An 11987-nucleotide genomic window follows, 5' to 3' on the forward strand; every position below is an offset into this window, starting at 1 on the left:
AACTATAATTGTGCTGTAGCACATAAGGACGGGCCGCCCCTGCTAAGTTCCTTTAAGTACACCAGTATGAACGAAGTGAAACAATTGACAGGTAGAAGTTCACAAATGTTATGATAAGAGTCCTTGCAAAGATACTTTTAGCTTAATCTTTTATCCACTACTGATTAATTCACTGCGAAAACTGTCTTTTAAATTACTTGTGGTGAAGAAATTCTGACTACAAGATTTGGGACTTCAGTTATTGGTTACCAGATGAACTTCCCAAGTTGAGATACTGTATATTTTTAAAGAATGAAGACAAGTAATACTCTAGTTCAATATTTTATTCATCATTATGAAAGTACAATAGAACTGTACAAAAACAAAAATATTGTGGAAATATTCCTGGAATTAGTCGAACAAACCTGGAAAAGAAAGAAAACATGTTAAGATGCTTCTAAATGAAATCATTAACATCAAACAATGTGTTAAAACACCCTCATTCTTATGTCTCTTCATGTATTTTCAGTAGCTAATACATACTTTTATATAAATAATCATTGGGTGTTTAAAACAATGTGATTGTTGCAAGTGGCTAAATTATCGAACGAACATCATATTCAATTTAATGGGTAGTAAGAATAAAGCTTAAGTACTTTCTCAAGGTTTATACTTTTGAGTATGAGCACTTCCTGTGATTATATACTCGTAACCACTAGAACATACTCATATTCGTAAGAATAAAGACATTCTACCTAACCCGAATATATACTCATCTCTACAGCCTTCTTGATCGTTTAAAAGTTAGTATGTACTCGTGTTACCTATCCTCTTTGAACACATTGCACCGTGATGCTCAGTTTTTTTTAATAGACTTTCACATGCTATCCGCATAGTGTAGCAGTTTGTGTTTTGCTTTTCATAAATAAATAAATAAATAAATAAATAAACAAATTAATTAATTAAATAAACAAATAAATGAATAAATAAATAAACATGAAAGAGAGAGAGAATAAGATAAGTGACGTTAATAAACAGGAAACAAGAAAATAGTACTGGGAAATCGTCATTACAGGATGTTGGATAGAGATTACAATCCATTTCTAGAATTCCAGTTATGCTAATTCTATTTTTTATTATAGAGAGTTTTATATATATATATATTTTGCAATTCAAATTTTACAAAATAAACTGTAATTGTTAATTATATTTAACAATACAATCTAACCTTATAATTTGATAGCCGTTCATATTTTTATAGGTTATGTTTTTTTTTTATGAATAACAAATACGTGTTTAACCTTTTTTCACATTCACTTTTGTGAAGCGTTAAAGACTTCTGAAGTTCACGTCTTTTTCTATATTTTTTCCGTGAGGTACTACATCGTTCATAAATTCTGCCATTTTTTTTTTATCTAACTTTAAACTGAACACAAATCAACAAATATTCAGAATTGAGCCTGCTACAAACCATACTCAGAATAACATGAGAATGAACTTATAAATATGAGAATATACTAGCTTTTATTCTTATCAAGCATGAGTATATATTCTGTACAAGATGGACACTTGAGTATATTCTACTATGCTTCCATGTTATGAGTATGTAATCAAAAATGAGTAGGTACTCAAATGTTTTTATTCTTATTAAGAAGAGTATATACTAAAAAAAAGTCCAGTATATACTATATACTCATGTTTATTCTTACCACGGAATATGTTTTATAACACTTCAATACCAAGAATGGCCTTTCTAGTAAGAGGTTCACTCTGGGAACTATTTTATTATGTACATTATTATATTACGGTCTTACTAATAAAAACTCTACTCTCTTTCCAGCTAAAGATTGAAGTAAATGTAAATAAATGCACGTGGCATAATGGTTCCTGATTGACTATTGGACGCACAACTCCTCCAAACTCATGCTTGTCATCTTCTTCCTCATATTAAAATAGTTCCTTCTAAAATAATAAAATGTATAATATACATGGAATACGAGTGAATTAAACATGCTTATAAGAACACTTTGTTACGATTTAAACAACATGTTTATAATAGTAGTTTCAGACATTGCGTGTTAAATCATTGTAACATGTATTATGGCAACGCGCATGCGTAATGGGCATTAAATCCCTCCCAAGGTGACTTGCACATCAGCACGGCTGGTATAACACAGTCCGAGATTCAGTGTTGCCAACCTCAAATAAATTTCTTTAGAATTAAAGAAATTCTCCACTCTTCAAATAACATTCAATCACGAATCTACAGAAAAAGAAAATCCACTATTCCCAGCAGAGAAATAATAAATATTAACCCTCTGTGAGCATTTTACGGGTTAGTTCAATGAATGTGTTGAAATGTCTGCAATATATCAGACGGTGGCTGCCCTGCGTGCTCACTTGCTGAAAATAATGCGCCCTGGTGGCTGCTTTGGTAGCTAGCTTGCGATTGAGGAGTAATACATTTCGGTTTTGTTTACATCTACTTCAATCTTTAGTTGGAAATAAGAATATATACAGACGTTTAACTGTCTTATACAATGAGTAGCTCGTTTATAAATCGTGTGTACATTCCTTACTAATAATCACTACATACGTCATGTATAACAGTATAACTGTTACACAGTTACGTCATAGTTTCGTCATTACTTCATTACGAAAGGTAATAGAATATCTGAGGTTCTCTACTTGACCCGGCAGAGCTCTCTAGTGTGGTGTGTTAAATATTGATAGTACAACTGGCTCTAATCGATTACCACACTACATTTTGGTCAAAGAGTACACGCTACAGCAATATTATTCTAATAATTCTATGATCTTTGGTTTGTTCTTCTGTGGTTACAAGGTAAACATCATCATAAAATGACAGTCGATACGAACAGCTGTTAAAGGGGTGGCCATTTTTTCCCTATATACAACGCTTAAACAAGGGGTTTCGTGTATATTACTGCAAAGCAATTCCCATTGTATAGTTACAGCCTGTTTATACGTCCATAGCTTATTCACGGTTTATTAGTAACGTTTTCTGTCTCAACTCTGCATGTCTCGTATAAAAACTATACACGGTTTATTAGTAAGACTGTTAATGTAAAATAATTTTCTACAATATTCCAATAAATTAAGTAAAAATTTTAAATAAATAACTATACACAATTTGTACTCAAAAGTAGACTCTAGGACTTTCAGGAGAAATTGAACAGTTCAGCTCTACAGAAAGCACACAGTATAGTCCTTTTCAGAAAATTATATATTAATGTATACAATAATAATAGCAATGCCTGCCTTTGAAAGAAGAAGCATTATTTATTCTGATAAGTCAAATTTGTCAGAAGGAACAAATTTAATATGAAGCAGACAAACTTTTACACACAGCGTGAACCATAAATAATATCATCAATTTCAAGGGAAGTATAAAAAGATTAGAAGAAATAAAGTACTCTAATAGAATAAAATAGATATTAATTGACTTAAGTTACTAAAATTGTTTCACTAATGTTACATTCACCAAAATGTTTGAATGGAGCAGCCATTTTCAATCAACTATCTATGCAGGAAACAAATTACAATCGCAAAGCATGTTTTATAGTACCGTAAGGAATTTGCAGTTTGAAATGTTGGCAAACAAAGAAACAAATGCTGGGGTAGTGATAAAAACAAACAAATGCTAGGGAAGCGATAAAATTAAATAAACACTAGGGAAGCGATAAAAGTGTGCGATAAGCAGCCATGATTGGCTCAAAAGACGTCCTTTGATACCGCTTTATTGGTCAAAAGGAGTATGACATAGTAAAAGTGTAATAAAGAGGAAGGGTGGAGGATAATGGCTAACACCTATGGCAAGGGTCGTATTGCAGGCTTATCTTGAAGTTGAGCGGTCTAAACCGTTCTAAACCTGCCAAACATCAAGATAAGCCTGGAAAGTGACCTCTCTGCCATTGGTCCTTCTCCCATCCTCTACCGGCATATTTACATCTCCTGTCAGACATTATAGAATGCAGTATAGTAACATATTAAAATTCAGCTTAAAAAAAAAAAAAAAAGCTTATAATAATAAGCATCGTATATTGAAATTCTCAGGAATGCGTTTGATTTTCTGGTTGGGTTTTTCTCCTAGGTTTTCCTCTACTGTACTTTGAGATATTACTACAACCAAAAGCAAAAATACAATTTTGCTCGCATTTGCTTCCTTTTTGACATAAAAACTGTTTTATAGAAAGATTTCATACCGTTTTTTTGGGAAAGCTACAGAATTAATTTCCAATTTAAGACAGCAGTGTATTACGGTAATAAATGATTAAAAGAATTTTATTTTTGTCCTTTAAATATGCAGAAATTTGATCTGAACAAATGGAACTTTTCGTCCTGAAAAGGAATTTTAAAATGGTACATTTATTCAGATCAAATTTCTTCACATTTCAAGGACAAAACTAAAATTCTTCCAATCATTTATCATCATAATAAGCTGCTCTCTTAAATTCACTGAGCATATTGGAAATTAAATCAATGAATGGCTTTCTCAAAACATTCTACGAACTGTTTCATACAAAATAAATTTTATCCCGAAAAGGAAGCAAAAATGAGCAAAACTGTATTAAACTTTTTTGTTCCAAATAACTCAAAGAATAACTCCCTGAAATTAATGACATTACTTACGATTCACCCTGTATAATGTATTCATAAATGAAAATTTTCTCTTATAGAAAAGTGAAATCCTGGCACTCTGAACTTCCCAATAAAATATTATATGTAATAACGCATTTCGTAGAAAAATTTACTAGTTTTATGCTGTGTGTTTCAAAGTATCTGGAACTTTAGGAATGTCCAAAGGAAGTAACAGCCCACAGTCCACAAACTATTCTAACTGCCTATTCTCTAATTTATAATACTCAGAAGATGTAGCCTATACACAAATAAGTAATTTTCAAGAATAAGGCACAGAACAAAGAATTTCGGAGAAAATGAACAATAAAAGCATAAAACCAAAATATTATGGAACGGTAAACGGGATTCTTTTATTATAGGATATCACTTAATTTTTGTCAAGTTTGACAAACGATGACGTCAGAACACTGACGTCACATGGCCGACGTAAACCAACATGCCGAGTAAATAAAACTCACTGAGACATCACCTCAACTAACCCACTAACCTTCTCACATAAGTTGATCTCATGTCACTGAGATATCACCTCAACTAACCCACTAACCTCTCACATACGTCGACAACATGAAATCACCCCATTCTCCAATCTAGCCAACATATATTCTCATAAACACACTACTGATATCCTATAGTCATATAGACCCGAAATTTTCCTGGTGTATATTCAGCAAATAAAATCCAGTCAATTAAAGTCAGTTAGAAGTAACTTTCCTTTGTGACACATGTGAAAGTCAAAATTCACACAGATAAAATGTACTAAAGAGATAAGGCCTTTTAAATCTTGGCTCTGCCCAAAAGAAGTTAATGATCCATAAGAAATACTGACCAAAGCCCATATCGTCATCCGACTCTTCGGATTCTTCCTTCTTTTTTGCTTCCTCTTTCTTCTCAGCTGGCGCTGCTTCAGATGCTGTAGCTGCAGCAGGGGCTGTAAATAAACGACATAATTGTAAGGTTATGGGATAGGCAACATATGACGTAATCATGGGAAATACGGGAAAATCTGAAAGAACAGCTCGTAGAAGCTGTTGTGTGTTGTGTTATGCTAAATGCGTGAGTGTCGAATGCACATTTCATTATTGTGGATTTGGGAGTAAGCCATCAGCGCGCAGGGTAGACAGTAGACAGAGAGCAGTTGCCATGCTGCGAGAGTGGGGATAACTTTCATTACTGGCGATTTGTTCTTTCATATTTAGCCCAGAAGGCACGCTTTCTACTCGTACATCGCCAGGAAACCGAAGTTGGATTCCTTAAGAGTTTAAATTGAATTTGTGGTAAACACATACTGAGGCAGGTTTCTACTGATATTTACAGTTTCCCCTGCAGTCAGTATTTCTCCATTAATCATAATTATAAATGGCAAAAATATTTATCAATCTCCACGTGGTCCATCACAGGCTAAGTCCGTGCGAAATTTGGAGTTTTACCACTGCAAAATTAATGTAGTTACCCAACAGGTCTTTACACATTCCCGAGAGAGGTATGGAAACTGAACTACATTTAGAGAAATATATCCGCAAAAAAGAAACCAATAGCTAGTCTAACAGCGTATTCCGAATCTCACCGGTCCGGTGGCATCAATGACGTCACGTTGCAACGAAAATAAGGAACAAAACTGCTGGAAGAATCGATGCTGTCATGGCGACTGTGTAAGTGGTTATCTGTGCTACGCTAGCAAAATTTCCGTACTGCCATCTCGTTCAAATAAAAGAGATCATAAACAACTTATTTCTTGAACCGGTAGTAATAACTGGTCGGTTGACATGTTCGCTCATAAGCCATTAACATATTGTTTTTACGTTGTGCTCATTACAAACGATACAACAGAACTAAAGCAGAACACACCGCCATGACACAACAGTGCACGATGTCATTCGTCTGCTAATTCCCGCCCTATACAAGAACCAATCAGATTCACTGATGACGGCTGATGGAACCTGCCATCTGCAAGTTGATGGCACCGGTGCGACACCGGTGGAGCATCAATGACGTCATCGGTGGAATTCGGAACACCGTGATGCCATCGGATTGCTCACAGGTGAGATTCGGAATACGCTCTAAGCCTGCTAGAAGGGAGAGCAATCAGTAAATTACGGCTTTCTCAGTGGTCTAACAGCGAACACTTGCCATTAGATCGAAAGTATGTTAACTTCAAACTCTGCCAAACGCGTTTAATAGTTTCGGCTTACGTAAAGTCACCCTTATAAGGGGTTCCCAGCAAAATTTGCAGACTTTTGAGTTGCAACAATGACAGCAGCAAGCTACTCCCACCTTCCACTCATAATCCATACACGTGGTCCAATTTCAATACCGGCACAAGAATAAATCCCAACATAACATATATTTCAATAGTAATCAGTAAAATACAAACAGAAAATACCGTAGGCCTATTTTAAAACTGCGATAGAAACTCAGTCTCCATTTGTATTTTCATTCCTGCAAAGGGTTCATTTCAATAAACTACCCAGACGTACATACAAGCTAATGTAAAATTGTATCCGTAAAATTACCTCCACCAGGAGCAGGTCCAGCACCAACGCCAGAGCCAACGTTTGTAATTAAGTCTTTAACGCTAATACCCTCCAACGCCTTTGCAAAAAGACCAGGCCAGTAAGGTTCAACGTCAACTGAGGCAGCCTTCAGTATTGTCTGGATCTTTTCACCCTATTAACAAAACCACATGTATTATTAATCTGCAAAATTATGTTCAGTGACTATTATCAATTTCAAAACCTCACAGAATACGATGAAACACATACACTAGCACATGAGTGCCCATTATGAAACTTCATACTTACGGTGATAGCTACATCATCGTCAGCCAAAATCAAAGCGGAATAAACACAAGCCAATTCTGCTTTTGATGTCATTGTTAAGATCCTTAAATTATATTCTTCGATGTCAAGGATTAACCGTGCAAGTCCCCGATACGGGCTTAGCTATGCAGAACAAGCACGTCAACTTTGGTTTGTTTCCTACAACCGGAAAGAAGAGTTTGACCGCAACCAGCGCAACGGAAGTTAAAATACACCAAGCAGGCAGGAAACACTACTAACGCAAATTCCCTGCGTATATTTATTACGTCTATGAAATTCCCTGTTATAGAAAAACAATATTTTATTTTTATGCGTAATAATAGAATTAACCAAAATTCCAATTGTTCACTACATAATTTTAACTAATAAAATATGATTAAATGTGAAGCACAGGAACTCCATTTCATAATTCCAATTAAGAAACACGCCCAACGAATTATCTTTGCACCAAAAAGCAGATGCACCAATACAGAAATTCAATCTTCTAACACGATTTTTTTGTTTGAATACTTTCGTTTTATAGTTTATTTCAGTGATTTTAAAAAGGTAAGAAGTGGCGTTCCTGTAATTCACAATTACCCCTCCACGAGATGGCTCTGCCTCCGCTAGTTGACAAAATATCAATATCAGAGTCGTTGGTCAGAATCTTCGAGCATTAAATACTTTTATGTTCGAAGGTCAGAATGGTTAGAAACACAGTTCAGCTGGGTTTGTTCAAGCCCAGATCACATATAACAGATTGATCAGCCTTTATGGACTTTGAAAGCAACAACTTTTATCAATTTCACTATGCTGCCATCTAGCGACTGCAGAAGAAGTCACGTCATAACTTTCATTTGAACAAAGACGTTATATCATTTGAATTGCATACAAATTTAAATATTAATACAAAGGGAATATTAAAGAAAATTAGTTAATAAAACCGTCAAAGAGGCAGGTACATATTTGGTTGAAGTTATGTTATTTCAAAGGGTTGACATAAAGTATATATGTTATTCCTGTAGAGTGTTCCGCAACCGGTATGCCTCCACAAGCGGAAAGGTGTGACGTGAACTTTTGCCTGTTATTGTAAGAAATTAGTAAAACTAATGAAATAATAATCCGTGGAGCTACAGCCCGTGAAGGGCCTAGACCGACCAGCCGGCTGCTGGCCTCACGCCCACATGCCGAAGCAGAGGTGGACGATCATCCAACCAGAATGGAGGTATCGTGTGGTTAGCACGATGATCCCCCCAGGAATTATAGCTGGCATTCGCAACCGGATTTCGCTACCTATCGTAGCTCCCCAAGTGCATCACGATGCTGGGTGGATACCAGTCCCATACACTGGCCGAAATTCCATTAGAAAATTTCTTCTCCCATGAGGACTCGAACCAGCGCGCATTACGTAACGCGCGTCCTAGGTAGGATGCCTTAAACCACGACGCCACAAAATTAATGAAAAGTAATTAAAATTAAATCAAAATTGAATTCTTCCGTTTATTGACAGAATCAGCCGCCTAGTTAGTCAGATGTCCAGTAACATCGAAGATATTATGAAGGAAAAAATAAAGATAATGACAAAATACACATGTATTTGGTCAATGTTACAGTGTTCATAAAATCGATAAAATACTTTAAAGGAGATACACTACAATTGTATGAGCACTTATATTCATGACTGAATAATCAAGACTACTGTTTAGTAGTCAACATGTATAAACCTATTAATTTGAGAAAAATTCATTTCGGCACCGGGAATCGAACCCAGGACCTCTCAGCTCTGCGCGATCTTTCCAACTGAACTATTCTGGGACACGATCCGCGGTGCCGGCCAAACTCTCCTCATCACATGGTCAATGGCCTACTACAGGCATGTCAACTGATGCCCACAGGAGCAAGCGCGCGCTTTAGAGCCCAGGAGAGCCTGAGCGCTTTACAGCGGAAAGGAAAGAGACAGACGAAAGAGGTGGTATATGCCGCTTGGTCGAGCTATATTCAGGGATGGCCAGCACTGATTCAATAGATAAAGGGAAGAGAACTTATTAAAACTGTATCCATGTTAATTTTTAGATTTGCCTGAGAAGTAGAAGTGCATTATAAGAATGTAAGTTGTAATTTTAATGCTCATTTTTCACAAGTTTGATTTTTTTATTGAAAGGACATATTTTCTCAACTTTTCGTATAGAAAAGTGAAATTTTCAGGTGTAGGCCTATTTATTTAGTAGTCTTACAGAATGTTTTCGTAAATCTAATATACCGTATATACGTATTACTGACGATAGTGCATTGAAAATTTTGAAAATATTCGCATGGAAATTGTTTGTAAGAAAATGAATTAACAAAGGAACTACTGTTACATCATAAGCAAAAGATACGTGCCCATGTGTTTATAAAAAATGTCAGCTCTATAGCTTCAGCAGATTTCGAGAAAATAATTTAATATTCTGATTATAGGAAGTTGCTCACAAATATCACCTTAAAAGCATAATGCGATAAGAGTTTTGTTTTGGAATATTAGTTACACTTAAAACAGATACAGTACTTACGCAACTTTGCTTTGTACTGTAATATTGTTTTGATTAGTTTATTGATTACTTTTGTAAGGCTAAAGATACCATCAATATAAATTCCAACTTATCATGTCATACTCAATCTCTTTCTTTGGAATATCACTTTCTTTGTGAATGATGTGTTTCATCCACTTAATACAGTATAATATTATAGGCCTACTACTATGGAATTTAAGTGAATATTCCTTCTTAACTCTCTATTATGTTATTAAGATTTAAAACACAAGTGCAATATTAAGAAATGAGTGTTAGTATTTTTGTTTTACAGACAATATAGATAATATTAAACAGAAAGCAGCCATATAAAAATAACGACATAAAATTTCACGTTCCATTTGAAGTTTGTGCATCACTGTTTTCTTAATCCAACAGGTTGCTTATTCATATACACAACCCTTCCTCTTTCCATACTTAGCGCTTGCTGCCCGCGCACGACGTCAAGGTCAGAAAAATGCGCTTGCTTTGACATCACTGGCCTACTACCTGCATTTAGACATATAAGTCATAATACAGGAGCGCTTATTTAAATGACTTTATGGCCATATTCAACAACAGTTTCTGAATACTGTTAACATTGATATATACTTATATTCATGATTGAATAATCAAGACTGCTATTTAATGTATTTTATAGAAAATAAAGAGTTCTCACTTCAGATCGACAAGTCCACCGATAACTGTCACGCACAACTTCTTTCCTATATTCGGTACATTCATGAGGATGTAATTTTTTCTTTTTTTAAAGAACTGTCCAAGCGCCACCGACGTAGCTCAGTCGGCTAAGGCGCTTGCCTGCCGATCCGGAGTTGCGCTCGGGCGCGGATTCGATTCCCGCTTGGGCTGATTACCTGGTTAGGTTTTTCCGAGGTTTTCCCCAACCGTAAGGCGAATGTCAGGTAATCTATGGCGAATCCTCGGCCTCATCTCGCCAAATATCATCTCGCTATTATCAATACCATCGACGCTAAATAACCTCGTAGTTGATACAGCGTCGTTAAATAACCAACTAAAAAAACTGCCCAACAGAGCAACCGGTGAAAAAATATTTCATGCAGCTAATGAATATGACGTGATCCGCAATGAATTAACATGGGAGGATTGAGAAAGGATTCGTGGTTAAAGTGCGTGAAGTAAATCATATAACATACGGAGCGACCATTGTCTTATTCACCGCGAAGCCATTGGTGCTAAGTCTTTGCTGTTTCCTCTGAAAATTATGGCGGACGAAGTAGTAAAAGTCGTGAATTTTATCAAATCGCGGCCCAAAAATACGCGGCTTTTTTTTCCGTTTTGTGCCAGGAAATGGGATCAGAACATAGTAGGCCTACTACTCTCGTACTACATACAGAAGTGCGATGGTTGTCATGAGGTAAGGTGTTAGCACGAATGTTTGAACTTAAAGAGGAGGTACTTGCATTTTTTTTTTTTTTTTACTATTGAGAGGCATGAGTACGCGAATTTATTTGCAGACGATGAGTGGATATGTAGGTTGGCATATCTTTCCGATATTTTCGTACATTTGAATGAGCTTAACAAAAGGTATGAGTGTATTTTTCAGAAGGAATTAGAGTTAATAAATTGTTAATAAATGCAGGAGTCAATTTCTGTTTATAATAATAATAATAATAATAATAATAATAATAATAATAATAATAATAATAATATAAATTTGATTAGATTACTTAATTATATTGAGAGAGTCACATCATATGTTTTTGAGGGGATTAACATTTTGGTGTGCCGTTTTGAGTCTAGGCCCGTCTAGGGTGTGCCGTGAGTATATAGAAAAAGGTTGCGGAACACTGTCCTAGATCATATTCATCATATACATTACTATGATCTAGGGTAGTCTGTAGATTGCATGGAGCAACTGTACAGTTGCAACGAACTGTACACTGGCGTTCAATCAAGGATACCAAAACAAAAACGTCCCAAAGAACGATATGCATGATTATCGATAACAGTCTCGCGAGGAGAA

The 11987-nt window shown here is 35.5% G+C and overlaps 1 protein-coding gene across 1 annotated transcript; it reads right to left on the reverse strand.

The window, feature by feature from the left end:
* Nucleotides 1-305: 305 nt before the first annotated feature.
* On the reverse strand, nucleotides 306-7648 carry RpLP1 (Ribosomal protein LP1). Its single transcript, XM_069820140.1, has 4 exons — nucleotides 7440-7648; nucleotides 7152-7305; nucleotides 5468-5569; nucleotides 306-404 (listed from the first exon to the last, which is right to left on the reverse strand). Exons 1-4 carry the CDS (start codon nucleotides 7509-7511, stop codon nucleotides 391-393), a joined length of 342 nt encoding a protein of 113 aa, XP_069676241.1. The 5' UTR covers nucleotides 7512-7648; the 3' UTR covers nucleotides 306-390.
* Between the last annotated feature and the right edge of the window lie 4339 nt (nucleotides 7649-11987).

Source organism: Periplaneta americana, chromosome 3, assembly GCF_040183065.1.
Source record: "Periplaneta americana isolate PAMFEO1 chromosome 3, P.americana_PAMFEO1_priV1, whole genome shotgun sequence".
NCBI lineage: Eukaryota > Metazoa > Arthropoda > Insecta > Blattodea > Blattidae > Periplaneta > Periplaneta americana.

What these genes read in the sequence shown, in the direction of transcription:
- RpLP1 (XM_069820140.1), bottom strand. Translation starts at nt 7,511, where the DNA reads ATGACATCAAAAGCAGAATTGGCTTGTGTTTATTCCGCTTTGATTTTG. An exon ending in ACGATGATGTAGCTATCACC is followed by an intron (nt 7,306 to 7,439) that starts GTAAGTATGAAG and finishes TTTTGTTAATAG; the next exon opens with GGTGAAAAGATCCAGACAAT. An exon ending in TGGACCTGCTCCTGGTGGAG is followed by an intron (nt 5,570 to 7,151) that starts GTAATTTTACGG and finishes GTTTATTTACAG; the next exon opens with CCCCTGCTGCAGCTACAGCA.